This window comes from Odocoileus virginianus, chromosome 6 (genome assembly GCF_023699985.2).
Source record: "Odocoileus virginianus isolate 20LAN1187 ecotype Illinois chromosome 6, Ovbor_1.2, whole genome shotgun sequence".
In the NCBI taxonomy this organism is placed as follows: Eukaryota; Metazoa; Chordata; class Mammalia; order Artiodactyla; family Cervidae; genus Odocoileus; species Odocoileus virginianus.
Genome location: NC_069679.1, coordinates 75,619,542 through 75,644,276, shown reverse-complemented (window position 1 = coordinate 75,644,276; position 24,735 = coordinate 75,619,542). Strand labels below are relative to the sequence as shown.

At 44.0% G+C, this 24,735-nt stretch overlaps 1 protein-coding gene across 1 annotated transcript; it reads left to right on the top strand.

The window, feature by feature from the left end:
* Positions 1–280: 280 nt before the first annotated feature.
* VIPAS39 (VPS33B interacting protein, apical-basolateral polarity regulator, spe-39 homolog) lies at positions 281–24,735 on the top strand. Its single transcript, XM_070469683.1, has 20 exons — positions 281–432; positions 3,433–3,525; positions 4,941–5,043; positions 7,196–7,339; positions 8,441–8,479; positions 8,833–8,897; positions 9,627–9,683; positions 12,220–12,312; positions 13,008–13,041; positions 13,552–13,654; positions 15,656–15,683; positions 17,026–17,099; positions 18,689–18,764; positions 19,205–19,339; positions 19,940–19,981; positions 20,298–20,387; positions 21,601–21,687; positions 22,260–22,349; positions 22,759–22,863; positions 23,740–24,735. The coding sequence occupies exons 2-20, from the start codon at positions 3,433–3,435 to the stop codon at positions 23,758–23,760; spliced, it is 1,479 nt and encodes a 492-aa protein (XP_070325784.1). The 5' UTR covers positions 281–432; the 3' UTR covers positions 23,761–24,735.

The following is a 24,735-nucleotide window of genomic DNA, read 5'->3' as shown; positions in this document are numbered from 1 at the left end:
CCATTCCTCACCCACAGAGACACACAGGACACGTTTCATTGTTTCCCTAAACCCTTCATCGGCCCTGCTTGGCCTCACGGGAGTTGTAGTCTTGTCGAGTGACCCCCGGGATAACCTCGGAAGGTCGAGCTGAAAGGAGAGGAAACGGGCTTAGGCACGGGGCGCTGAGGATTCTGGGAGTTGTAGTCAAGAGGGCCCCCGCGGCCTGTGAGGGCAGAGCCTGATTGTAGGGGCGGAAAGAACTACAACTTCCAGCATGCCCTGCGGCGCCTGTCTCGACCCTTGGTTCCTACCCCAACCCCAGCCCTCCGCCCCCTCTCGGGACTATCCCCTTCCGCCCCTTTTGTATGCCGCACAGCCTGTGTAGAAAGGCTGGACCCTCGGCGGCGGAGTCTGACGCTTACCTGAGAGGGAGGGCTCGGTGTCGAAGAGGTGAGGGTGTCCCAAACCCCTTGGGCTGCGTATCTGGCCGAGTCCAGCCTCTCCGCCTCTGTATCCTTTCCCCTCGTTGTCTGAGGCGTCCCTCGACCTCCCTGGCCTGACTGTTAACTCCATTTCTGGCGATCCCTGGGCTTGCACTCGGGGTTGGGGCCGCGAACGAGCCTAGACAACTGATTTTGAACAAGCACTTATTGTACCAAGGTTCTGGGCTCTGGCCTCTGCGGTGGAGCCGTGTTTCCTGGACCCTTCGCCCACAGAGTCTTCCTAGTTTAATCCGCATTTCCTCGTCTCAGTTTGTCACCTCACTTGTGTAGGCCTGGCTTCGAAAGATGATAAATGAGTCCGAATCTAACTTCTCAGAGGCTGGTTTCTGCGGCGTCCTCAGGCGGGGATCGTGTTGGTTGTCGATATTTTTTGGCCGAGTCGTTTTCCTTCCTTTGTCGTATTCCTGCTCTTCCCTCAGATCTGCCCTGTATGGTGGGATCTCAGTAAACAAGTGACAGGCACAAGCCTTTGAAGTGTTTTAAACAATTTTGAAGCACATTCTCAGCCCCTCTTAAAATTGTACCTGATTGCTTTATAAATTTTAGAACCATTAAATCATTGTCTTTTTTACTTGCTAAGGAAATAAAGTTTATGACAAGCGCTAGAAGTACAGATTAGTGTGAAGCGTCCACTGCCTTTGCATGGTTAAGAAAAGACTCTAGAAATCTTCTGGTGGATTATTACAGGGTTTGTTAAGACCCATTCTATGCCTATCTGTGAGATACTGTAGTAATGGCCTGCCCTCAGTTTTCCCTCGAGTGATAAAAGGACGATGCAAATCAGAGTGGAAATGACCCAGTAGATAGAAAACCCGGATAGGAGCAACTAGCTTTAGCTTAAAAACTTTGGTACTTAATCCTTTTGTGCCTCATTTCCCTCATCAGTGAAATGGAATCTGCTAGGCCTACTTTGCAGAGTTGTTCTGAGGCTTTATAAACTGTCACCTCTACCATAGACCTTTACCTGCTCTGTGGACACCTTCAGTGTTTGTGATGGCTACTCAGAGTTTTTGTATCAAAATTTTAAACTTTAGGAATGCTTAGAAATATTTTTCTAGCTTTTTCTAAGATACTGATTTATTAATAATAAAAATTAATACTAAACAAATTTTTGTGTCAGCACATGTATTTTCTGTGTGGTTCACTGGCTTCAGCCTCACAGCAGTCTTACCAGGTATGTTTCTGTTAAGTCCCATATTTACAAATGGCGGAGATAGAAAGATGGCAGAAGATATCCTATACAAAAGGAGCCAGCCTTTAGTATTTACTTTATACTGGGGACTCTTGTTTGCTCTTTCTTGACTCCTGTTTATTCTTCACTGCAACCCTGTGAGGTCCTCTGTCACTTTCTCCAAAGCTTAGAAGTAAGATTATTTACCCAGGTTGCTGAGAGTTGGAGAGACTGACATTTGAATTCAAGTCTGCCTGACTACAGAGCCTATGCTTGTTGCAATATAAGGGATGATTTTTTTTTTCTTCTAGCTTTTGTATATGATTTTACTCACTGCATTAAGTATACAAAAGGATTTTTAAGCTGTGTCTGGGTTCAGTAGAAATCAGTTAGTGATATCTGCCATGGGGAAGGATCAGATGGTAAAAAATTCTCAGCCTGCTCTGCCATTCCCAGATCCCCTGATAACACACTGCGTGAGGGCAGAGTGTGTTAAGGCCATTGGGAGTCTCAGTGGGTCTGTCATGGTGAGTGTTTCTTAAACTTTTATTGAGAAAGGTGCTATTGAAATAGAAAAAGCAAATTCATCCTTTAGAATTGCACTCTTTGTAGCCTTTGCAGTTATTTTTGGCACTGGAAAATTTGGTACCTGGTTCTTGGCTTAAATCAGTTTTCACTCTAATCCAGTTGGCATGGATAGTTTAGTTTGTGATTCTAAGGCAAAACTTTTTTTCAGGACGAAATCTAATTTTAGAGTAGTTATGAGAGGGACTTGTCGTGTTTTGACTGATTCTTTATAGACTTCCTTCTTTGGCCATGCCCTCGTTTCCCAAATTTTGGCCAGTACTTGTTATTAAATTAATCATGATTTGAAATTGAAGTTACAAGCAGGCTAATTCAGCTTCCTTTAGTTGATTACTTGCCATCAGGAATTCAAGAAGCACATGCAAAAGTAAGATGTCTGTGAGTTTTTATTCTCTGCAGTATTCCCAGAGCCTGAACAGGGCCTGAGAGGTGGCATGCAACATGTTGATACATGTTGAGTCCGTGAATGTAGTTACTATCTGTTTTGTTCATGCTTTGATTAACCTTGTGTATTCAGCAAAGTTCATGAAGCATTCTTGTAACACGTGCCTGGTTTGAACTTTTACCTTTATACATACTTATACTGGGGCCTTCCAGGTGGCGCTAGTGGTAAAGAATCTGCCTGCCAGTGCAGGAGACCTAAGAGATACAGGTTTGATTCCTGGGTTGGGGAAATCCCCTGGAGAGGGAATGGCAACCCACTCCAGTATTCTTGCCTGGAGAATCCCGTGGACAGAGGAGCCTGGTGGGCTACCGTCCATAGGGTTGCAAAGAGTTGGACATGACTGAAGTGACTTAGCACGCATGAGAGTGTACAAATTAGAAAAGGTATATGCTCAATACTCTGTTGTAGGGTCCTTCAGAGAGGGACTGTGTTTTGTACTTCAGATATCCCTTTCGTAATATAACACTTGACAGAGTGCCTGAGATAGTGTTGTGAACAAAGTAGCTGCTCTAGGAATGAATGACTACTTGTGGGTTATCAGACAATCAAAAGTGTGATTGGATTGGTTGGAGACCCAGGGATCTGATTTTATGTGGCCTCTTCAGTAATCTCTTCACCAGACACTTTTCATGCATCCCTGACTAGAGCAGGGAGTTTGTAGTCCAGGAACCCAGAGCTTTTGGAGCTCTTTTGAGGGGAATCCAGAAAGAGACATACAGTATATATCTCTCTTCCTCTCCCTCCAGATGAATCGGACAAAGGGTGATGAGGAGGAGTATTGGAATAGCTCCAAATTCAAGGCTTTCACCTTTGATGATGAAGATGATGAGCTCTCACAGGTAGGTTTCCGTGAATAGTTGCTGAAGTTCTCATCCCTTTCTACTGTGTACGCTTTTCCTTGCATCCTCGGTAACCTGTCTTCATTAGGCTCAGCAGTGCTTTCAGTCAGATCTTTAGAAGACTCTTCATGGAGAAGAACCCTGGGGAAAGAGAGGAATTGTTAAAGCTAACTCTCTGCCCTTCTTCCTTTACGTTCTTCAGTTCAGTTCAGTTGCTCAGTCGTGTCCCACTCTTTGTGACCCCATGAATTGCAGCACGCCAGGCCTCGCTGTCCATCACCAACTCCCAGAGTTTACTCAAACTCATGCCCATTGAGTTGGTGATGCCATCCAACCATCTTATCCTCTGTCGTCCCCTTCTCCTCCTGCCCCCAAGCCCTCCCAGCATCAGGGTCTTTTCAAATGAGTCAACTCTTCGCATGAGGTGGCCAAAGTACTGGAGTTTCAGCTTCAGCATTAGTCTTTCCAGTGAACACCCAGGACTGATTTCCTTTAGGATGGACTGGTTGGATCTCCTTGCAGTCAAAGGGACTCTCAAGAGTCTTCTCCAACACCATAGTTCAAAAGCATCAATTTTTCGGCAGTCAGCTTTCTTCACAGTCCAACTCTCACATCCATATATGACCACTGGAAAAACCATAGCCTTGACCAGACAGACCTTTGTTGGCAAAGTAATGTCTCTGCTTTTTAATATGCTATCTAGGTTGGTCATAACTTTCCTTCCAAGGAGGAAGCGTCTTTTAATTTCATGGCTGCAGTCACCATCTGCAGTGATTTTGGAGCCCCAAAAAGTCAAGTCTGACATTGTTTCCACTGTCTCCCCATCTATTTTCCATGAAGTGATGGGACCAGATGCCATGATCTTAGTTTTCTGAATGTTAAGCTTTAAGCCAATTTTTTCACTCTCCTCTTTCACTTTCATCAAGAGGCTTTTTAGTTCCTCTTCACTCTCTGCCATAAGGGTGATGTCATCTGCATATCTGAGATTATTGATATTTCTCCTGGCAATCTTGATTCCAGCTTAAGATGATTCATTTTTTTCATTTTTTTTTTTTTTCTGAGAGCCCTAATGAACTGGATTAGGAATTTTGTCTTTTTCGTGTCTGTTTCACCAGTGGGGGAAACATTCATTTTTGGAGAGATGGATAAACTCTCTACAAAGCAAGTCAATACCAAGAGTAGGATTAGAATTCAAAAGCGGCTTTGACTCTTCCTAAGCTTTTGCCACTGGACTCCAGTGTTGGCTAAATAGCCATTTCTTTTCTTGGCAAAAGTCTAGTGGGCTAGGCTTTCGATGGCAGAAAAGTTAAAATATTGGCCATTCTCAAGTCCAAGTTCCTCAGCCTTCTTGGCTGTCAGAGGGAGAGGTGAGAAGTGGTGATGGCCTGAGAGCCCGTCCTGATGTCTGTCTGCAGTTAAAGGAATCCAAGCGGGCAGTGAATAGCCTTCGAGACTTCGTGGATGACGATGATGAAGATGACCTGGAGAGAGTCAGCTGGACCGGGGAACCTGTGGGAAGTAAGTACAAAAGGCCCTGGGAAGGGATTAATTATTCAGTGTTCTTACCACTCATAAAGTCTCCTCAATATTTGTCAGGATAGGGAACGAGGCTAAGCTATTTTCAGATGAGCATACATCTGGAAATTTAACACAGAGAGGGTACTTGGGGAAATATGGCAGTAGTTTCCATACGGCTCTCTAGGTCTGCTGTCGTAGGGCTAATGTTTGGCTGGCTATTTCAGACTTATTTGGCGTGCTCATTAAAATTAGATTCCTGGGCTTCACTTGAGAGACTCTGCTTCAGTTGCTGTTGATACTGGGTGTGGGGTGGTGGGTAGGGCGGAGTCTCAAATGACAATAAGCACTGCAAATGTTCTGATACGCAGTCATATTTGAGAACTGCTGACTTAAATGCTCACAACTGCCTGTCAGAACTGACTTCTTTAGCCACTAAGTCCCACTGCCTAATTGTTCTGTAATGCCACTTAACACCTTTGCTAGGTCCATCTGATTTTTAAGCATAGTTTTAAAGGTTTGTTTTTTTTTGGGGGGGGGGGTGAAGGAATCTTTTTTATTTTTTATTTATTTATTTTTTATTTTTTCCATTTATTTTTATTAGTTGGAGGCTAATTACTTTACATCATTACAGTAGTTTTTGTCATACATTGAAATTAATTAGCCATGGATTTACATGTATTCCCCATCCCCGTCCCCCCTCCCACCTCTCTCTCCACCCGATCCCTCTGGGTCTTCCCAGTGCACCAGGCCCGAGCAGTTGTCTCATGCACCCAACGTGGGCTGGTGATCTGTTTCACCCTAGATAATATACATGTTTCAGTGCTGTTCTCTTGAAACATCCCACCCTGGAAAGGTTTGTTTTTTTTTAATGGGAAATATTGTCACATGATTTAAAAAGCAAAAAGTATTCAAGGTGTGCTGTAGTAAAAAGTATTCAAGACGTACTGAGAAAAGTTTCCTTCACACTCACACATCTACTTAGTTCTCAGGCCCTGCTTGCCCCCCAAAACAATTGCTGTTGTTTGCTTCCTGTGTATTCATTTAGAGATCCTTTCTGCTTGTGGAACTACATATAGGAAAATGAACCCCCTTTTTTACACAAGTGGTGGCATACTTTATACCCTGCTCTTTTCACTGGACAATATAGCTTGAAGATCTTTACAAGTTTTCTCATGCTGCCTCTCCCTTTTTAAAAATAGCAACATAGTATACACTGTATGGAATTCTCATAATTTATGTAACCAGTCCACTGTTGATGGGCATTAGATTGTTTCCAATCTTTTGTTGTTTATATTGCTGTCAGTGACCTTGTATTTTGCCCATGTAAGAGTATCTGAAAGTTCAGTTCCTAGAGCGGAATTGCCGGCAGAGGCTATTTGCATCTGTGTTGGTTAGATGTTGCACCAACTTGCACTCCCACCTAGCAGTGTCAGAGTGTTCCTTTTTCCCCACGGCCTTGACAGCACAGAGTGTTCTCAAACTTTTGGGTCTTTGTCAATCTTACGGGGGCAAGTGGTATCTCACGGTGCTTTTTAAAAATACTTACTTATTTTCAGCTGCTCCGGGTCTTTGTTGCTGCGGGGGCTTTCCTCTAGCTGCAGCGAGCAGGGTCTGCTCACTGATTGTGCACAGGCTTCTCGTTGCAGTGGCTTCTCTTGTGACAGAGCTTGGGCTCTAGGTGCACGGTCTTCAGTGGTTGTGGCACGTGAACTTACTTCCTCCATGGCTTGTAGCATCTTCCTGGCCCTGGGATCAAACCTGTGTCCCCTTGCATTGGTAGGCAGATTCTTAATCGCTGGGCCTCCAGGGAAGTCCTAAGTGTACTTTTAATGTGTGTAATTCTCTTATTAAGAGTGAGGATGAAGGGGCTTCCCTTGCGGTTCAGCTGGTAAAGAGGAAGGTTGAACACATTTTCATGTTTAATAGCTACTTGTATTTCCTTTTTTTTGATCCATTTATTCATTTCCTTTGCCCCCTTTCTCTGTTGATTGGTCTGTTTGATTCTGTTCTTTCTCCCTGCCCCAATATTTTAAGTCCATGTTGACAAGAGACCAGGACTGCTGATGAAAAGCCTTTAGAGTTTATTGGAATGCTGGATGTGATGGCATTAGTTTGGATGAGAATGACTGATTTACATCCTACTGTCTCGCAGGTATCTCATGGTCCATCAAAGAGACTGCTGGTAATAGCGGGTCAAGCCATGAGCGTGAACAGCTGAAGAACCGAAACAGCTTCTCCACCTATGCACAACTACCCAAACCTGCTTCTACCTACTCTCTGAGCAGCTTTTTTAGAGGTAAGAGTGATGGTTAAAGGGGCAGAGTCCTTTTCTTTTTTCCGAAAAACCACTAAGGCTGTGATTTTCATTTACTCTGTAAGAGAAGATACTGAAGTATAAAAATCTTTGGAGCTAGCCGTTAGGGAATAGAAAGAGGGAGAGATAAGGGAAATTCAGAGAGGTTGGACTGGGTTTCTAAAACATGGTAAACAAATTGGACATTAACCTTGTGATGCATATTGAAGAAATTGGTCCAGGTCAGAATTCCTCCCTGCCCCTGTGCATTTCTGTTGCGAAGCCTTGTGCGCTGCCGGTGGGAATGTAAAATGGTACAGCCTGTGTGTAGAAGACACCGGAAGACTGTGGAAGACAGTTTGGCAGTTTCTCAAAAAATTAAGCGTAGAATTGCCATATGATCCAGCAGTCTATTTCTGGGTATATACCAAAAAGAATTCAAAGTAAGGGCTTAAACATGTATTTATACACTATGATTCAGAATAGCCAAAATATGGAAACAACCTAAATGTCCATTCTCTGATGAATGAATGAACAAAATGTGGCATGTACATACAATGGACAATTATTCAGACTTAAAAAGGATTAAAATTCGGATACATGCTACAACATGAATGAACCTTGAGGACCGTATGCTGAGTGTATGAAGCCAGACATACAAGGATTCTGTGTGATTCCATTTTTATGAGATACTTAGAATAGTCAGATAGAGCTCAAAAGTAGAACAGTGGTCACCAGGGAATGAGAGTAAGGATAAAAGGGAGTTATTGTTCAGTGGGTACAGTTTCAGTTTGGGATGATCAGAAAGTTCTGAAGATAGATAGTAGTGATGATTGTACAGGGTGGATGTACTTAGTATCCCTGAACTGTATCCTCCTTAAAAATGGTGGTGTTTATGTTAGGTGTATTTTACCACAATTAAAAGAAAAAGTTGCTCAGTGCCTTTTATTTCCATGATACCTCAAATTTCTGAAGTTGAATAAAAGCTTTTTTAAGCCTTAAGTTCTCATATTTTCACAAAAAGATTCTGTGTGCACTGCGTCCTAAACTGAGTCTGGATGGCTCTGACTTTAACTCTTGGTCTTGTGTGTTCTTTACCTTTAGGGAGAACTAGACCTGGAAGTTTCCAGTCCCTCTCTGATGGTAGGCATGGACTGTCTTCTCTTGGTTACTGCGGGAGATGTTACTGATCTGGGGTACAGCATGGGGAGTCATGGGGACAAGTGATAATTAGATGATGACACTTCTGAATCTGTCATCGTTGTTAGAGGAATTTTCTGATGCTGAATAAGCTGGTTGAGAACATTCAGGCTGTGGGGTCAAAGGGTAGCATCTCGGGATGCTGTCTTTGAGTAGGAACTGAGATTTACTAGGGCTTCCCTACTTTGGGCCATAAAGATGCCTCGAGAGCTCGCAGGTCCCGTAGAGGAGGCAGTGGAGGAAAGGAATGGCAGGAAGATGGTGTCCTTATCAGTCCCTTGCCTGTTATTTTTCAGCTCTGTCAGACACACCTGCCAAGAGCTATGCTCCAGAGCTGGGGAGACCCAAGGGGGAGTACAGGGTGAGTTATAGCTTATGATGGTCATGACACTTTACACAGTTTGCTGTACTTAGACATTTGTTATTTTGTTTGATTTTCCCAAATCTTTGAGCAGGTATTATTTTAAACCCCTCTTAGAAATAAGCAAATTGGATCTCTAAACATTAGAGCTTGCCAGGAGTCTCACAGCTAGTTACATGGTAGAACTGGAACTCGAAAGTTTTAGTTTCTGACTGAGCACTGGCGTACATCCCTTATCCATTGTACAGCTGTTTTTTAGGTTGTGCTTTGAAACTTTTGATCATCACTGTGGTCTAGAAGCTTGGTGGAGCTCATAGTCACATGAAGCACATGAAAAAGCAAATTGACTGAAAAGGAAAAAACAGTATCATAAGGTCCAAAAAAAGAACACGTTTCTCTCTTTCCTTCTGTTGGCAAAACCGTTAATTAGAGTCCCAAAACTGCCTCTATTGGCTGAAATTCCGAACCACGTAATGTAGGTTGCCAGATTTGTTAGTTGATCCGTTCCCTCTTTGATCCAACTCCTCCCACCTATAAAATCTCTGTCCTGGTTGCTTAAGAAACTCAGGACTAGACCATCCTAGTTTGTTTTTTTTCATCCATCTTCTTCCGCAAAATACTTCCCCTTGAGGGACTAAGACTGTATGCATGAGGTGAGGAGCTGACTCACTGATAATTCTGAAATCTGACCCTTTAACTCCTATAATCTGTGCGTTGCTAATATTCCAGGATTACAGCAATGACTGGGGCCCCAGTGACACAGTGCGGCGCCTCCGGAAGGGCAAGGTAAGGCCCCTGGGGAAAGAGTTCTTGTGGAATTGGGATTTTTTTGTTTTGAAAGCTGAGAAGCTTGGCCTTTCTCTTCAGTTTTGTTAAATGGAATGATTTTCCTCCTGAAAATCATTCCACTAAGATGGCAGTTCAGCTGCAAAAGTTCTAATTCTCCAGGGTTTAGTGTTGTTTTGATGGGGAAGTGGGAAAAGAGTGATGGATGAGTGGGAAAAGTAGTGCCTTTAAGAGTGAGAGCATGGAGAAGGAAATGGCAACCCACTCCAGTATTCTTGCCTGGAAAAGTCCATGGACAGAGGAGTCTGGCGGGCTGAAGTCCATGGGATTACATGACTGAGCATGTGTGCACGAGGGTGGAGGGAGATGGGTTGGTAGCAATAAAGTGGTAGAACTAAAAAAAAAAGAGAGAGAGAGAGCAAATCTTTCATGTTTAGGTCTGTGATCCATTGTGAGTTAATACAAAATATATGGTGTGAGATACAAATGGACATTCATTTTTTTCCCATATAGTTCTCTGTTCGCTCTGACACTATTTGTTGAAAAGACTATCCATTTCTGCATTGGTCATTTTGGTGCCTTTGTTGAAAATGAATTGACCATATATATGTGTAGGTCTCTTTCTGGACTGTATTCTAGTTCATTGATTTTTTTGGGGGTCTATACTTATGCCATTACCAAGGCATTGATTATTGTAGCTTTGTAGTTAATCTTGAAATCAAGTCATGTAAGTTCTTCAACCTTATTCCTCTCTTCCAAAATTACTTCAGCCATTCTAGACCCTGTGTATTTCCATATTAGCTTGTCAGTGTTACAAAAGAGCTGCTGGCATTTTGACTGAGATTTCATTGAATCTGTATTTCAATTTTGGGAGAATTGATATCATAATGATTATTGGGCTAAAATGGATCATAGTAGAATAAGTGCTGAAACTATAAAGCTAGAAGAAAATTTAGGTGAAAGTCTTTGTGATCTTGAGTTGGGCAAAGACTTACTAACCAAGCATACAAAAATCATCAGACCAAAAAGGAAAATGGACTTCACCAAAATTAGTAAGTTTTGTTCTTTGAAAACACTGTTAAAAACACAAAAAGACCATTGCTGGGAGGAAATATTTGTAAAATACATCTTATAATGTGTTTTCTCTAGAATATGTATGTAAAAAATAATGAAGTATCTTCAGTATTAAGCCATCAAATTTAAAAATCAATTCAGGATTTCACCAGTTATATCACCAAAAGCTGTGTGAATGGCCAATAAGCACGTGAAAAGATGACCAACATTATCAGTTATCAGGAAAATGAATTAAAACTGAGATACCACTATACAGTCACTATAATGGCTAAGTTTAAAAATACAGATCATACCAAGCATTGGGAGGATGTGAAGCAACTGGAACTCTCACATGCTGCAAACAGGAAGGTGAAGTGGTAAAACCACTTTGCAAAAGAGTCTTGACAGTTTCTGACAAAATTAAACACACATTTAATTTAATCACTAATAGACATTTACATTTCAGGAGAAATGAAAATATGTTCTTACAAAGACTTGTACACAGATGTTCATAGGAACTGTATTTATTAGAACCTTTAAAGCAGGAATAACCTAAATATCTGCTAGTAAGATCCCTTTTCAAATGGACAAGATAAATTTTTGTGGTGATGGAAATGTTCTGTATCTTGATTGTGGTAGTAGTTAACATGGGATTATTTACTTGTCAAAACTCACTGAACTGTACACTTAGATAGGGTAGATTTTATACGATATAAATTGTGCCTCATTAAAAAGAGAACAAGTTGGGGCTTCCCTGGTGGTCCAGTGGTTGAGAATCCGCCTGCCGATGTAGGAGATACGAGTTTGATCCCCGGTCCGGGAAGATGCCCCGACTAAGCCCGTGTGCCACAACTGCCGAGCTGGCCCTCGAGCCCTCGCTCCAGCACTGCTGCAGCCCGAGTCTGGGGCCCGTGCTCCCCAACAGGAGAAGCCACTGCGCTGAGAGGCCTGTGCACTGCCAGGAAGAGCAGCCCCCGCTCCCCGCAACTAGAGAAAGCCTGCGCGCAGCAACCAAGACCCCACGGCCACAAATAAGTAAACAAGTTAATTAAAAAGAAGTAAAAGTTGGCCTCAGATGGCCAGTCCCCTGCTGTCCCCTCCAGTCCCATTTCTCTTGGATCTCCTGCATTGGCAGCTGGATTCTTTACCACTAGTGCCACTCGGGAAGCCCCGGGTGGCTCAGTGGTAAAGAATCCGCCTGCAGTGCAGGAGATTTGGGTTTGATCCCTGGGTCAGGAAGATCCCTTGGAGAAGGAAATGGCAACCCACTTCAGTGTTATTGCTTGGAAAATCCAATGGACAGAGGAGCCTGGCGGTCTTCAGTCCATGGGCCACAGAGAGTCAGGCATTACTAAGAGACTGAGCATGCATGCATGCCGTGGGGATATTTCAGGTCATTGTCACTCTTCCTCAGCATCCAGTGACAAAAGAATATAGGAAATGGTCCTCTTCCTTGCACACCAGTTCTATTCTTATCTGGCAGGTCTGCTCACTGGAAAGGTTCCGCTCCTTACAGGACAAAATCCAGCTCCTAGAAGAAGCAGTAAGCATGCATGATGGAAACGTCATTACTGCAGTGAGTTGTGCCTTTTGTTCTTTAATTATTGTTTTCATCAGTTTCTGAAAGTCCAATCAGGATAGATTTTCTTTTTTTAATATCTTTATCTATTTGAAATACAGTTGATTCACAATGTTTTAGTTTTGGGTGTATGACAAAGTGACTCAGTTATATGTATTAATATATATATATTTCAGATTCTTTTCCCCTATAGGTTCTTATAAAATATTGAGTATAGTTCTCTGTGCTGTGCAGTAGGTCCTTATTGCTTATCCATAGGATAGACTTTAATGTCAAGTAGAGACACTGGATTTTCTCTTGAAGTAGAAGATTCCCAGAAGTACGTGTTCTAAAGGCTCAGTTGGCAGGACATGCATTGTGTATGGCTCTCTTGATTATGACCCAGAAGTGGTAGGTTGGCTACTTTATATCCTCAAAAATAATCTGAAGGCAGAGAGATGTGAGAGCAGCCTCTCAGAGAGGGAGGGAGTTGTCTCTTGCCATAAAGGGCAAGGGTATTTGGACTTCTAAGACAGAGCTTATTCCATATGTCCATCACCTGTCCTTTCATCACATAGAGAAACACCTTGTCTGGACCTGCCAAGGTTCCTGATGAGTTGCTGGCCTCACTCCTAGTCATCAGGTGCTCAGACAGGGCCTCGTGTTTGGAAGGTTACATAGGGTGATTCGTTCTTGGTTCTCTTTTCCTTTAGGTTCTGATCTTCCTGAAGAGGACGCTGAGTAAAGGTAAGTGTGGTTTGAGGGAAATCTTTAGTCAGTAAGATGTCTGCTACACTTGAAAGGAGAGTGGTCTTGTGGCTTTAATACCAGAATTCACCAGCATCAGGTCTACTTTCAGGACAGCCTGGGGGGTCTGAGACTTCAGAGTACACATCCCTCCCCTGAGGGCAGTTGTTCCTCCTTTAGAGTGATAACTATGGTAATTAAGAAGCCCCTCATTTACTGCACAGACAGATGACTGTGTTGGTTTGAGGAAGTGAAAGTCCATGCTCAGAGCCTGCTGGTTGGGTTGGTGAGAACTGAAAGCTAACAAGAAGGCTCAGCCTTGCCCTGGACCCTGGAGGGTGTTGCCGGTGGGTTGAGCCAGGGGTGGGCACCATCGTAAACCATTCCTAGCTTCTGATGGACTTTGAGGAGATCATCTTAAGAATGTGTGAGTTGGGGGGGGTGCTGATTTCCCGTTGAGCAATAGGCTTTAATCTTTCCCCATCTAACTCCTTTCTTCCTGCCTACCAGAGATCCTCTTCCGAGAGCTGGAGGTGCGGCAGGTTGCCCTGAGACATCTCATTCACTTCCTTAAGGAGATAGGTGATCAGAAGCTGCTTTTAGACCTCTTTAGGTAAGAACTGATCATCTGGTCTGTAAAGTTTGTTAAGTACTTAGTTCAGAACACTCTGGGTGATACTACAAAGAAAGAGAAGACACTGCCCCTTTTTTCTCAAAACACTTATTAGACAAAATATAGTAAGGTGATGGGGGAATTCCCTGATGGCAGTGGTTAGGACTTGTGCTTTCATTGCCATGGACCCAGGTTCAGTCCTTGGTTGGGGAACGAGGATCTCACAAGCCATGTGGCATGACTGAAAAGAGAGAAAGAAAGAAAAAAAGAAATGTGATGGGATAAATAATATTGCACCACAGCCTGTAATAAAGTGACTGTGTTAAGAAATCAGGCTCCAGAGTCAAGCGCCTGTATTGAATATTATCTCCATCACTTAGTTCAAAGCATGACCTTGAACAAGTTCCTCAACCTCTCCAAGCACCAGTTTTCACATTTATAAAATGGAAGTAATGTTGCCTACTCCACAGGTCATTATGAAGGTGAAAGGAGCTGATGCGTGTAAAGCGCTCAGCATAATGCCTAGTCTGTGGTATTAATATTTATTAACTGTTTTCTTAGAAAAGACTGAGACTGAAGATGCCTTTTTTACTTGGTCCCTGGTGATGCCAGTGAGAAGCACAATGACAGATCAGAAGCAAATACAATTTTCAATCAGGATATCTGAGGAGAACCTCATGGGAGTGATTAGGAATTGAGTGGGCCCTGTGGGGTTCTAGGTCATTTTCTGATGGGTAGAGATGCAAGAAGCAGGCATGTCTGCTGGGGGCCTGGGGAAGAGGGTGTGCAGTGGGGGCAGCTGTCTTCTGCCATGTTTTTCTTCTCTATCTCACTTCAGTTGTTAGGGACTTTTTCCCACTCTTAGCTTAAAACAAGTATATTATGTCCTTTCTTCAGTATCAGGGCAGGGGGTGGAGCCTCTGTTTAGGCTGACATGTGGCCCAAGGTAACTTTATTTACCTAGTGGCTTCCGCAGAGTGATGAGCTTTCCCGAAGACTCAGGTGGAGAGAGCAGGTCACATGGTCAGGGTCAAGATTAGAGATGGTTAGCCAGGAATTTGCAGAAACTGTGTTCAAGACGAGCTGATCCCCCCAACCCTTTCTTCCCTCCCCTCCTCTTTCTTTTCTTCCTTCCTTCCCTCCGAACCAACAAGGCTTTTTTTAAGCATCACCTCTATGCCAAAGTAGTGATGTTAATTATAGTGGTCCTTGCAAAGTTAAAAAGGAATCCGATGACAAAAGTCCTTGTTCTCCAAGGTCTTACCATCTTTGGGGAGAGACAAAATGCATCGTATGCTGTACCTGAAAACAATAGGGCTTCCCTGGGGGTCCAGTGGTTAAGAATCCACCTGCCAATGCAGGGCACACAGGTTCCATCCCTGGTGTGGGAGGATCCCATGTACCCTGGAGCAGCTAAGCCCGTGCGCCACAGCTACTGAAGCCCTCACTCCCAGACCCTGTACTCCGCACCGGGAGAAGCCTCCGCAGTGAGATGTCCGTACACCGCGGGGGCTAGAGAGTAGCCTCCACTCGCCAGAACTGGAGAAGGCCTACATGTAGCAGTGAAGACCTCTCAATGCTAAAAATTAAATAAATAGATCTTAAAAAAAGAAGAAAACAACAGAGGAGGATAGTATAGACAATCTGTTCCAAGACTACTGACAGAGAAGAGTGTTTTCATCTTTAAAAAGAAAAAAACCCAGACTATTGTAGGCTAAGGTTTCGCGGAGGCTCTGAGCCTTTCTGTCAGATCTGTTGACATTTCAGAGTTACTAGTGCCCACGATGTCCTCCAGTCTCTGCTCTTCACTCAGCTCGGTAGATGGGGCACGTGTTCTCAAGGGGTTGCTGATGATAGTTTGAGAAGAGAAGGGCTTATCTTGTGTATGGAGGCAGATGAGTTTGGGTGATGTTTCTTCTAGAACACTCATCCTGTTTTGTGAGGTTATACTGCCACACATCAATAGATAAAAACGCCCTGCTCCCTTCTGCTTCTTCCCAGGTTCCTAGATAGAACAGAAGAGCTTGCGGTAAGTGTGGCCTTTGTTTCAGTTGGGGGCCTCTTTAAAAGTCTAAGTCAAAACCCAGCATACCACACTGATTGACTATTTCCTTTCCTTTGGTGTTGGTTATATCTAGGAGACAGGGGCATCTGGGAAGCCTGGGAACAATCCAGATGATGTACTGCTTTGGGTCTTTTTATATGCTCTTTTGATTGGGCTTCTGAATAAATTAAAAAAAAAATAACAATGAAAACTGGCCTGGTCAATTTGGAATTTGTCTCTTAATTTCTAGTTGTTTTTAGTTCTTGATTTGTAGGAGCTTTGGGGTGTTGGCTTTTAATACCAAAGACAATTTTGAAAGCAAACAGGGATAAGAAATCAGAAACAGGCCATGAAGGAAGATCCATCAAGCTGCTGGCAGGGCACCTAATACACATTTTGGCTAAGAGCTCAATGACTTAAGTGTTAAAGTTGATTTTGGACAGATTTTCACCGTTGTAGATGAAACTCTTGTAATATAAGAATGAATCTGAAATTTTACCAAAAAAATGTAACTTTCTTATTAAAACTTCAATAAACTATTTAAAAGGTTTGACATTATCGTGTAAGGGTAAGGATTCTCGTTGACATCAATGTCAGAATTGTTCTTTTAGTCACTGTACCACACATTGGTGGTGATATATTTTTAAGCTTTGCACACCAGAGTATAATTCAGGAAAATGTTTTTCAGTAGCATTTTGTAAAAGGAACTTGTACTTAATACTCAAGGTCTGGGAAAATCTCAAAACCTTTTATCTTAATCTCTTCAAAATGATTAGGAATCTGTAGTACTCATTTTGAAAAGCTTTTTTGTTTATATTTTTAATTTCCATAGGTTCAAAACTATAAGGAATTTTCTTCAGATAGCATTCATATAGTTCGTTGTTTTGAGGTTTGATTAATCAGTGAAAGTAAATGTGTTTTGGGTAACTCATTTTTATTTAAAGCTTTCATATTTTCTTCGTATTCTCTGTTATGTTTGAATTGAAAGTGATTTATCATGCATGCTGTTATATATGAATTTGGAGTTTTCCAACCTTATAAACCTTGGAGTTGGCAAACCCGATAGCCTGCTTTTAGTTTATCCTCATAGAATAGGACAGTCTCCTAAGAAGAACTTTTTCTTGAAACTAGTGGCTATTGTATTGGATAATGCAGTTAGAGATAATAATTTTGAATCACTTTTCTCCCCGCCCCCTCTGCCATCTATTCCCAGAAGAATCTCTAGTAATGAAGAGTTTAGCTTTCAAGCATGGAAAACCTACTGACAGAACTACCTCACCCTTCTGAAGAAAAGAAATAGCTCAAAGTTCTTCTCTGTTTTTTGTAGCTGTCCCATTATCGAGAGCACTTGAACATTCAGGACCCCGAGAAACGAAAAGAATTTCTTAAGACATGCATTGGGTAAGTGGGGGAGAAATGTTTTTCACTATCGAACAATGAAGAGATTAAAAGAGGGTAGAATGGATAGATGATTGCAGGGAAAGGCTAACAGTGGGTCATACAAATATGACTAAAGATCATCTCATTCAGTGGTTCCAAACACTATTCCCCCGTAGTTTTCACTGATTGGTGATAAATTGAGAAAAATAAAGACAGTGTAGAGAACTTTCTCTTAAAACTAAATTTATTTAATTTGAAAGACTGCGTTTTATTCCGAGATCCACACCCCCCAACTTCTTTTTGGTAGAAGAATGAGTTTTAAGTTTTTTGTGTGACCTAATGTATTAAAAGAAAAATATTGGCAACATCTTATATATTGTTCTCAGTGTTACGAGTCCTTGAAACCCCACAGCCCAAGAACTACTGATTCAGTCCAGCTTTTATGAAGAGTATAAGTCCCTGTGAAAACCAGCCCCACGTACTGTTCTGCCAGGGGTGGGGCTCTTGGAAGTTGTTTATTTCATTGTTGGACAGCCTTTATTACTGCAAGTGCCTCCTTATGTTGAGCTGAAACTTGCTCCCCGTTTATCTTTCAAGACAGGTGTAGAGTCCACCCAGTAGACTTACTTGAGGTTCAGTGGTCACAGTTCTTTCAGTCATTCCTTATGTGACATGATTGCGAGGTTTCTCATTTAGAAATTTGTCAGTACAATCCTTACTTTTAACTTTAGCAGCTACTGAGCCAATATGTCGTATGGCCTTTAGTAAACAAAGAGAGAAGTTAGAATACTGAAGTAACTGGAACCTTTTGCTATTTTTTTTATTGCTTCTAAAAATTGGCCATGGGCTCACACTTCCCTGGGAGAGTGTAATTGCATTTCAGAGTTCTTGCTGGAGTGAGTGGAGTAGAGGAATAAGGCAGTACTTCCTGAAGGAAGGTCTGGGAACTAGGCATTTAAAATCTGGCTTCTATTCCTGGCCTTACCCATTGACTTGCCAAATGACTTAGGCAAGACACTGTCCGTCAACTTATTCATGTGGAAGGATATAATGTAGTGTTAAAGATGGGACCCTTGACCTCATGTAGAACTCTTGAGATCTTTACCAATCCACAGACATACTGCCATGCTCTATAACTTGAGTTTTACCTATTACTTAACATTAAAAAATGGCCAACATTTAAGTGCCCCTGAAAGACAGTTCAGCATTGACATTAGGCGTGACCCGAACCGCTGAGCCTCCACAGGATGTGGATGATGGGCAGTTGGCTCGGTGCACTCATTGGCTGAGCAACGCTTTCATCAGTCATTGCACCGCCCACAATGAGGGGATTCCGCCTCACACCTGAGCAGAATCTCTAGTGACTGTATGTATTTCGTGGACTTGAAGGCTCCATGTCTAATTGGCAAAACCTTAAGTATAAAATCCCGACCAGAGGTCGCCTCTATTTCCTGCTTTCTCTCTGCCTTTCACAGATGCTCTAAAGGGAGCAGAGATCAGAATTGTGAAGCCCCATGAGCATCTTACACTTAGAGTGGTGACCTGGATTAGTTGGGTGTGTTTCTTGTTTGAGTAGAGAATAAGGTACTAACCTTCTTGTCCTCTCCCAGTTTGCCATTTTCAGCAGAAGATTCTGCCCACATACAAGACCATTACACACTCCTGGAACGTCAGATCATTATCGAGGTTAGAATCCTTTTCTCTATTCTTTCTGCTTCAGTGCCAAAGCTGTGTGCCATTCAGCAGCTAGGAGACTTCCGCTCTGCCCACATATGTCATTTCCGGTTAACCTTTCTAAGAGTCTTTCATTTTCTTTCTCTGCCTGGTGGCCTTCCCTCCATTGTCTCCAGGCATCTTTTCTTTTCTCACTTGCTGTTAACCTGGAGCTATTTCCTCTTCATCCCAGAGCTCTGTTTCATCACTACTTCTCTGGTCTTCCTCCATCCAACTTAGATCATCATTTTCTGGATCTTAAGCTCCTCGGGGCTCTCCTCGGCAGTTTCTTTCTTTTTCTCCTCTTCACCTCTTTCCTAGGGTAGGAAAGACATCCGCTCTAGTGTTAAAGGCTTCTCTCCTGCCTGCACTCCACAGACACTGTTTTTTTTTCTTGGCTCACTCCACCACAGGCAAACGATCGGCATCTAGAATCAGCGGGACAGACTGAGGTCTTCCGGAAGCACCCCCGCAAAGCGTCCATCCTCAACATGCCGTTGGTGACGACGCTCTTCTACTCCTGCTTCTACCACTACACGGAGGCTGAGGTGCGGGCCACACGGGGGAGAAAGGCCCACGTGTTCTCACTGCACAGGGGCGTCCTTCAGAGCCTGTTCCAGCGTGTTCTGTTGACAGGGGGTGCACATCATTCTTGGCAGTCCACCTGGGAAGCGTTCACAGGGGAAGAGAGGCCTGGAAGGGTTCGTGTGGCTTCCAGTGAGCAGGCCTCCCCCAGAACGCATCTGCCGGACCAGTGCTGCTGCTGTGAGCGGCTCTGCTCAGAGGCCCAGAGCTTCACATGGATTCCCACAGGCTAGAGCAGAGCAGCAGAGGGTAGTTACCTGTGCATACTTAAACAGGTTGTTTTGAAGAGGTGCGACCTTAATGACCCATTGGTGGACACGATCGTAACAATCATAGGATTAGCAAAAAATTGGGAAATACTTTATACCTGTTAATCTAGTGCTCTTAAGCTGGATGGTGACGTCCAGTTAGACCTGATAGAGCTTTCCTCTTAAATTAATTTCCAGGTTTAAATGGTTACAGAGTGAAATGTAGAAAGTCTAGCTAGTGGACGGGAAAATAGGAGATTGATGGTATTTGAAAGAGTCAGTAACACCAAGATTCCTTCTCCACTTTCATCCTAGGGGACGTTCAGCAGCCCGGTCAACCTGAAGAAGACATTTAAGGTATATAGACATTTGGCAGTGTTTAGTAAAAGTAGTATCAGAATCACTCTGTGGAGTGGATGTTGCTCTGTAACCCTGCGCAGTAAGTCCCATGACATTCAAGGGTCAGGGAGAATGGAGTGAATCTGTGGGAAGTGAGGGAAGGCCTTAACTGAATGGCCTGCAGCAGTGCCGGGGCTTGGAGACCCAAGAGGTTTGTGGATTGTAAGAGGCAGAATCAATACCAGGGAATATTTTTGCCTGTCTTTCCAGAACTCTTAAACCCCTCCCCTGATGCATTCTGCTTCTCTTAATTTCCCCGGGCCTCTGCTTTCAGATCCCAGACAAACAGTACGTGCTGACAGCGCTGGCCGCTCGTGCCAAGCTCCGGGCCTGGCATGACGTTGATGCCCTGTTTACCACCAAGGTGGGTGCCCTGGGGCTGTTGGCGCTCTGGTGGAGATGCTGTCTTGCCATCCCACACCGCCTAGGAGTCTCAGGTTTCATGCCTCCTGGGACACTCAGGTTCCAGCTACTGGTTGACATTTTTCCTTCAACATTTTATTTTCCAAAGTTTCAGACCTAAAGAAAACCAAAAGAAAGAATAATTAACAGTGTTCACCTACTCAATGAACTTGTTCACATTTTTGCCATGTTTGCTTTCTCTTGTTCTATATGCGGTTTTTTTTTTTTTTGCTGAAACATTTGAAAGTAAACTGCAGACATCACAATACTTTAACTACTTAAGCATTGTCTTGTTCTCATTTGTAACCACAGTATTACCATTCTCGAGAAATTTAACACTAATGTAAGAATATTATCAGGGGGTTCAAGAATTAGAGGACACACGTATACCTGTGACCGATTCATGTTGATGTATGGCAGAAGCCATCACAGTATTGTAATTATCCTATAATTAAAAAAAAGAATATTATAAATTGATTAGCTCTTTAGAGCTGTTTTGTGTTTTTGTTTGCTGTCCACATCGTCAAGGATCTTGCATTCCATTCAGTTGTCATGTCTTCATTGGTTTGCAGTTTAAATATCCATTTTTCCATTATGAGTTTGACAGTTTTTTGTTTTCTGCCTTTGTTATTTAATTCAAAATGTTAACTATGAAACCAGTACATGTCTGTGTCAAAATCAACCTGCTGTGAAAGTGAGAGGGTAAAATGTGAAGTTCCTCTTCCACTGTCCGCCTCCTTTCTCAGTCCCTTCCTCAAGGCAAGCACTGTGAGAAGTTTGACTGGTAGCTTTCCAGACCTTTCTTTATGAATTTACAAATAAACATTTATATAAATATAAAGATGTAAAGGGTAGGATTATTCTACCCAGAGAATTTCATACTATCAATGCAAGTATTGTTAAGGAAATTGCTTATTTCATTTAGCTGTATTTCAGACTTTTCTGCATTCATGCCTATTCGAGCTAAGAACTCATAATACCTCTGACTCTTTTCCACCCTCCTGAGTTCCTTGACTTTTCTGAAACTCTCATCTCTCTTCCTTTCTCTTATCCCTACCTCCCATTCATCCACTCTCGCCACCGTGTTATGCTAGTCCTACCACAAAATGTAGAGAGACTAGCTCAGCGTGTATTGAATTTGTCTGACCTGCCCACGGCCACCCCATCTTTTTCAGAACTGGCTGGGCTACACCAAGAAGAGAGCACCCATTGGCTTCCATCGGGTTGTGGAAATTTTGCACAGGAACAATGCCCCTGTCCAGGTAATGGCTCCCAGAGAGAGTTGGGTACAAGGTCTTCTAGGAGACCTGACTTTCAGCCTCTTACTGCTTGGCAACGGGAGACTTGACCTGCTCTGGTCTTATCCTAAAGGCGACATAATGGTTGTACTGCGCTTTGACCTAGAAAAGGCCAGGGAAGAAAGTTCTGCTCAGCCTTTAGAAGTATGACCCCACACCACCTCCTCTGAGCAGCATCTTCTGTGTTCAGCCAGAGGGAGGCATACTACTCAAATGATACAGGAGAACTTAATGAAAAAGGCCATCAAAGAGCAGGGGGCGCAGCGTGGGGTCAAACCCAGGGCACACCTATTGCTGGCACAGGGGTCTGGCTCCAAGATGAGGAGGATGAGCCCTTCTCTTCCTTTTCAGGAGAACGTGGATTACTGCAGAAAGTCCACCTCATTGCCACTGCAGACCTAGTCCTGTGGTTCATGATGGGAATTGTAGACAGCAGGCACTGACTCTCTGCCTTCTTCAGGATTTTTTCACTACCTTTCAGAACTCTGGGTTTAATACGGCTGGGAATCACTAATCAGAAGTACTTGTTTTCACAGATACTACAGGAGTATGTCAATCTGGTGGAAGATGTGGACACAAAGTTGAACTTAGCCACCAAGTTCAAGTGTCATGATGTCGTCATCGATGTGAGTCCCTCAGAAATGAGAGCCCTGAGTGAGAGCTCAGTGGGCAGTGGGAGGCTTCAGCCTCAGGGCCTAGATCCTGAGGTGCTAATGTCAGTCTCCACTCAGTGCAGTGTGGTCTGGCAAGAGTTAGTTTGGAGACCAGCTCTCCGATTTGCCCAGTTCTCTGACCGGGTTCTCTCTGGTTTTGTAAATTCGTTGCACTCAGAGAGTTCATAGAACTAAATCAAGCCATGTAACCTCTGCAGACGTCTCTTCGGTGTGAAGTTTGGTGGGTGCTTAGCCCCACTGTCATCCCAGCACAGCTCCCTGGCTTCTCTTGGATCCCTGGCTCAGTGGGAGAGGCAGAAGGAAAGAGGCCCTTCTAGAGAAGGCTGACCAGGGGTTTTATTGTCGTCTCTCTTGGTGATAGACTTGCCGGGACCTGAAGGATCGTCAGCAGTTGCTCGCGTACAGGAGCAAGGTGGACAAAGGCTCTGCCGAGGAGGAGAAGATCGATGCCCTTCTCAACAGCTCGGTGAGCGGCTGCGGCTTGCCCTCCAGCGGGCTCGGGAAACAGTTCTCAGAGGAGCGTCAAGCATATATTCCCAAGGCCTGAGTGGGATTGCTATCGGCCAAGCCTGTGTGGATCTCTTGATAAGGGTCTCCTCTGGGCCTACAGGAGGGCAGTTACTCCTGAGACGTGGGATGACTTGGGGTGGTCTGGGGACCTTGGCTGGCACTGGTTGTAGTGCTCTGATCTTTGTTAAACTTACCAGGTAGGAAGGACTAACCACTGGAAGTTAGAAACGAACGTTAAAGAATCAGAATGTTCAAACTGTAGAGTTTCCTGGGGCTGGATGTGACCTCCCTATTGGAAGAAAGAAGTAGGTGAAGTAGATTTTAGCTACTTTTTTTTTCAATTAATTTATTTTAATTGGAGGATAATTACTTTATAACGTTGTGATGGTTTTTGTTTTTGCCGTATATCAGCATGAATCGGCCACAGGTATACGTGTGTCCCCTGATTTTTAGCTACTTGGGGAACACAGCTGCCTCCTCTTTCATAGCATGAATTGCTGAGCTTATTGTTAATGTGGAGCTTTGGTCCCACTTAGGTATTTTGGAATCTACCACAGGCTAAAGCTAGTGAATCTTTGAATCTTTGTCCTGAGGAGGGCAGAAACAGAATAAATGCCCTAAATCAGGCTTACAAAATAGGTACAGAATAGGTGTTTAATCCATCTCTGAATAAATGAACTCCTCTCCCCCATGTTAAATTTTCTTTTCTCAGCCTTCTGGCTCCATCCTTCTTTTCCTTACATTACCTACCTGGAATCCTTGTCTTTTTGAATTCTGTCTGCCTATCTGTCGGGATCCGTGAAAACTGACTATTGTTTGTTTTTTCCCCCAGCAAATTCGATGGAAGAATTAAGTGGCATCAGCTCCCTGGCACCCAGCCTCATTTCTTCCTTTCCTGCCTGTGAAAGTCGAGAGCGCTCTTTTTGGGAGAGTTACAGCATCACATCACTGGGGCCCGTCATCAGCAGGCAGTGCCTGCTACCCGTGGGACAGAGACCAGCCTGGGCACTGACAGCCTCAGATGGGTCTTCTGTCCAGGGACTGTCACCGAAGGGCCAAGATCTAAAGCTTTGCCTCATGAGAGAGACTCTTCACCTGGTGCTCACGTGAAGGTGGGAATTAATTTCTAGGTTGGGCCCATATTGGGCAAGATGGCTCTTGGTCCTCAGAAAGTGACTGCTCCAGAAAGGTCTCCTGGACCGAGAGGTGCAGGTGTCGTCGGGCGGCCGCTCCACTCCCCTCTGCTAACTGTGCTCGGAGCTGGTGCTGGACCCTGGCATCTGCTCGGCAGGAGGTCAGCACACAACCAGAATGGCTGTCTCCCCGGGGGGCCTCAGGAAGGACCGCCCACCTTGCTGGGACCTGTTGGAGGCGCCCTCACCCCGGACTGTACAGAGTCCGCCACTTCACGGCAGAGCCGGCCCACCCCCCTCTGCTGCCCTGGTCTCCCCTTTACAGACAAGCTGTGGTTCCTCTCCGCCTGCACCCCAGGGAGCCTGGTGCGGGAGATGAGGGCACCCTGCTTCCCGTTCCTCCTCCCACCCAGGCCCCCACCTTCCGTGAGTCAGCAGGGCTGGGGCGAGCGCTCCCTTTCTGCACACACGTTCTCGTCTCACTCGGAGCTTCCACAGGTTTCACCAGGGCTGACCTCGGCAGCATTCCTGGTAGGCTAGCAAGAGGGCGGTTTGGTCTCGAAGTTGATTTTCGAGAGGATATTCTGTAATGCCTGCGTCCTGTATTCCTGTGCCAACGTGAGCCATTTTTCTCTGTGACTGACCTGGGTTTCCCAGACACGCCTGGACGCCTAATAAAGCCGTTTCTTCCTTGG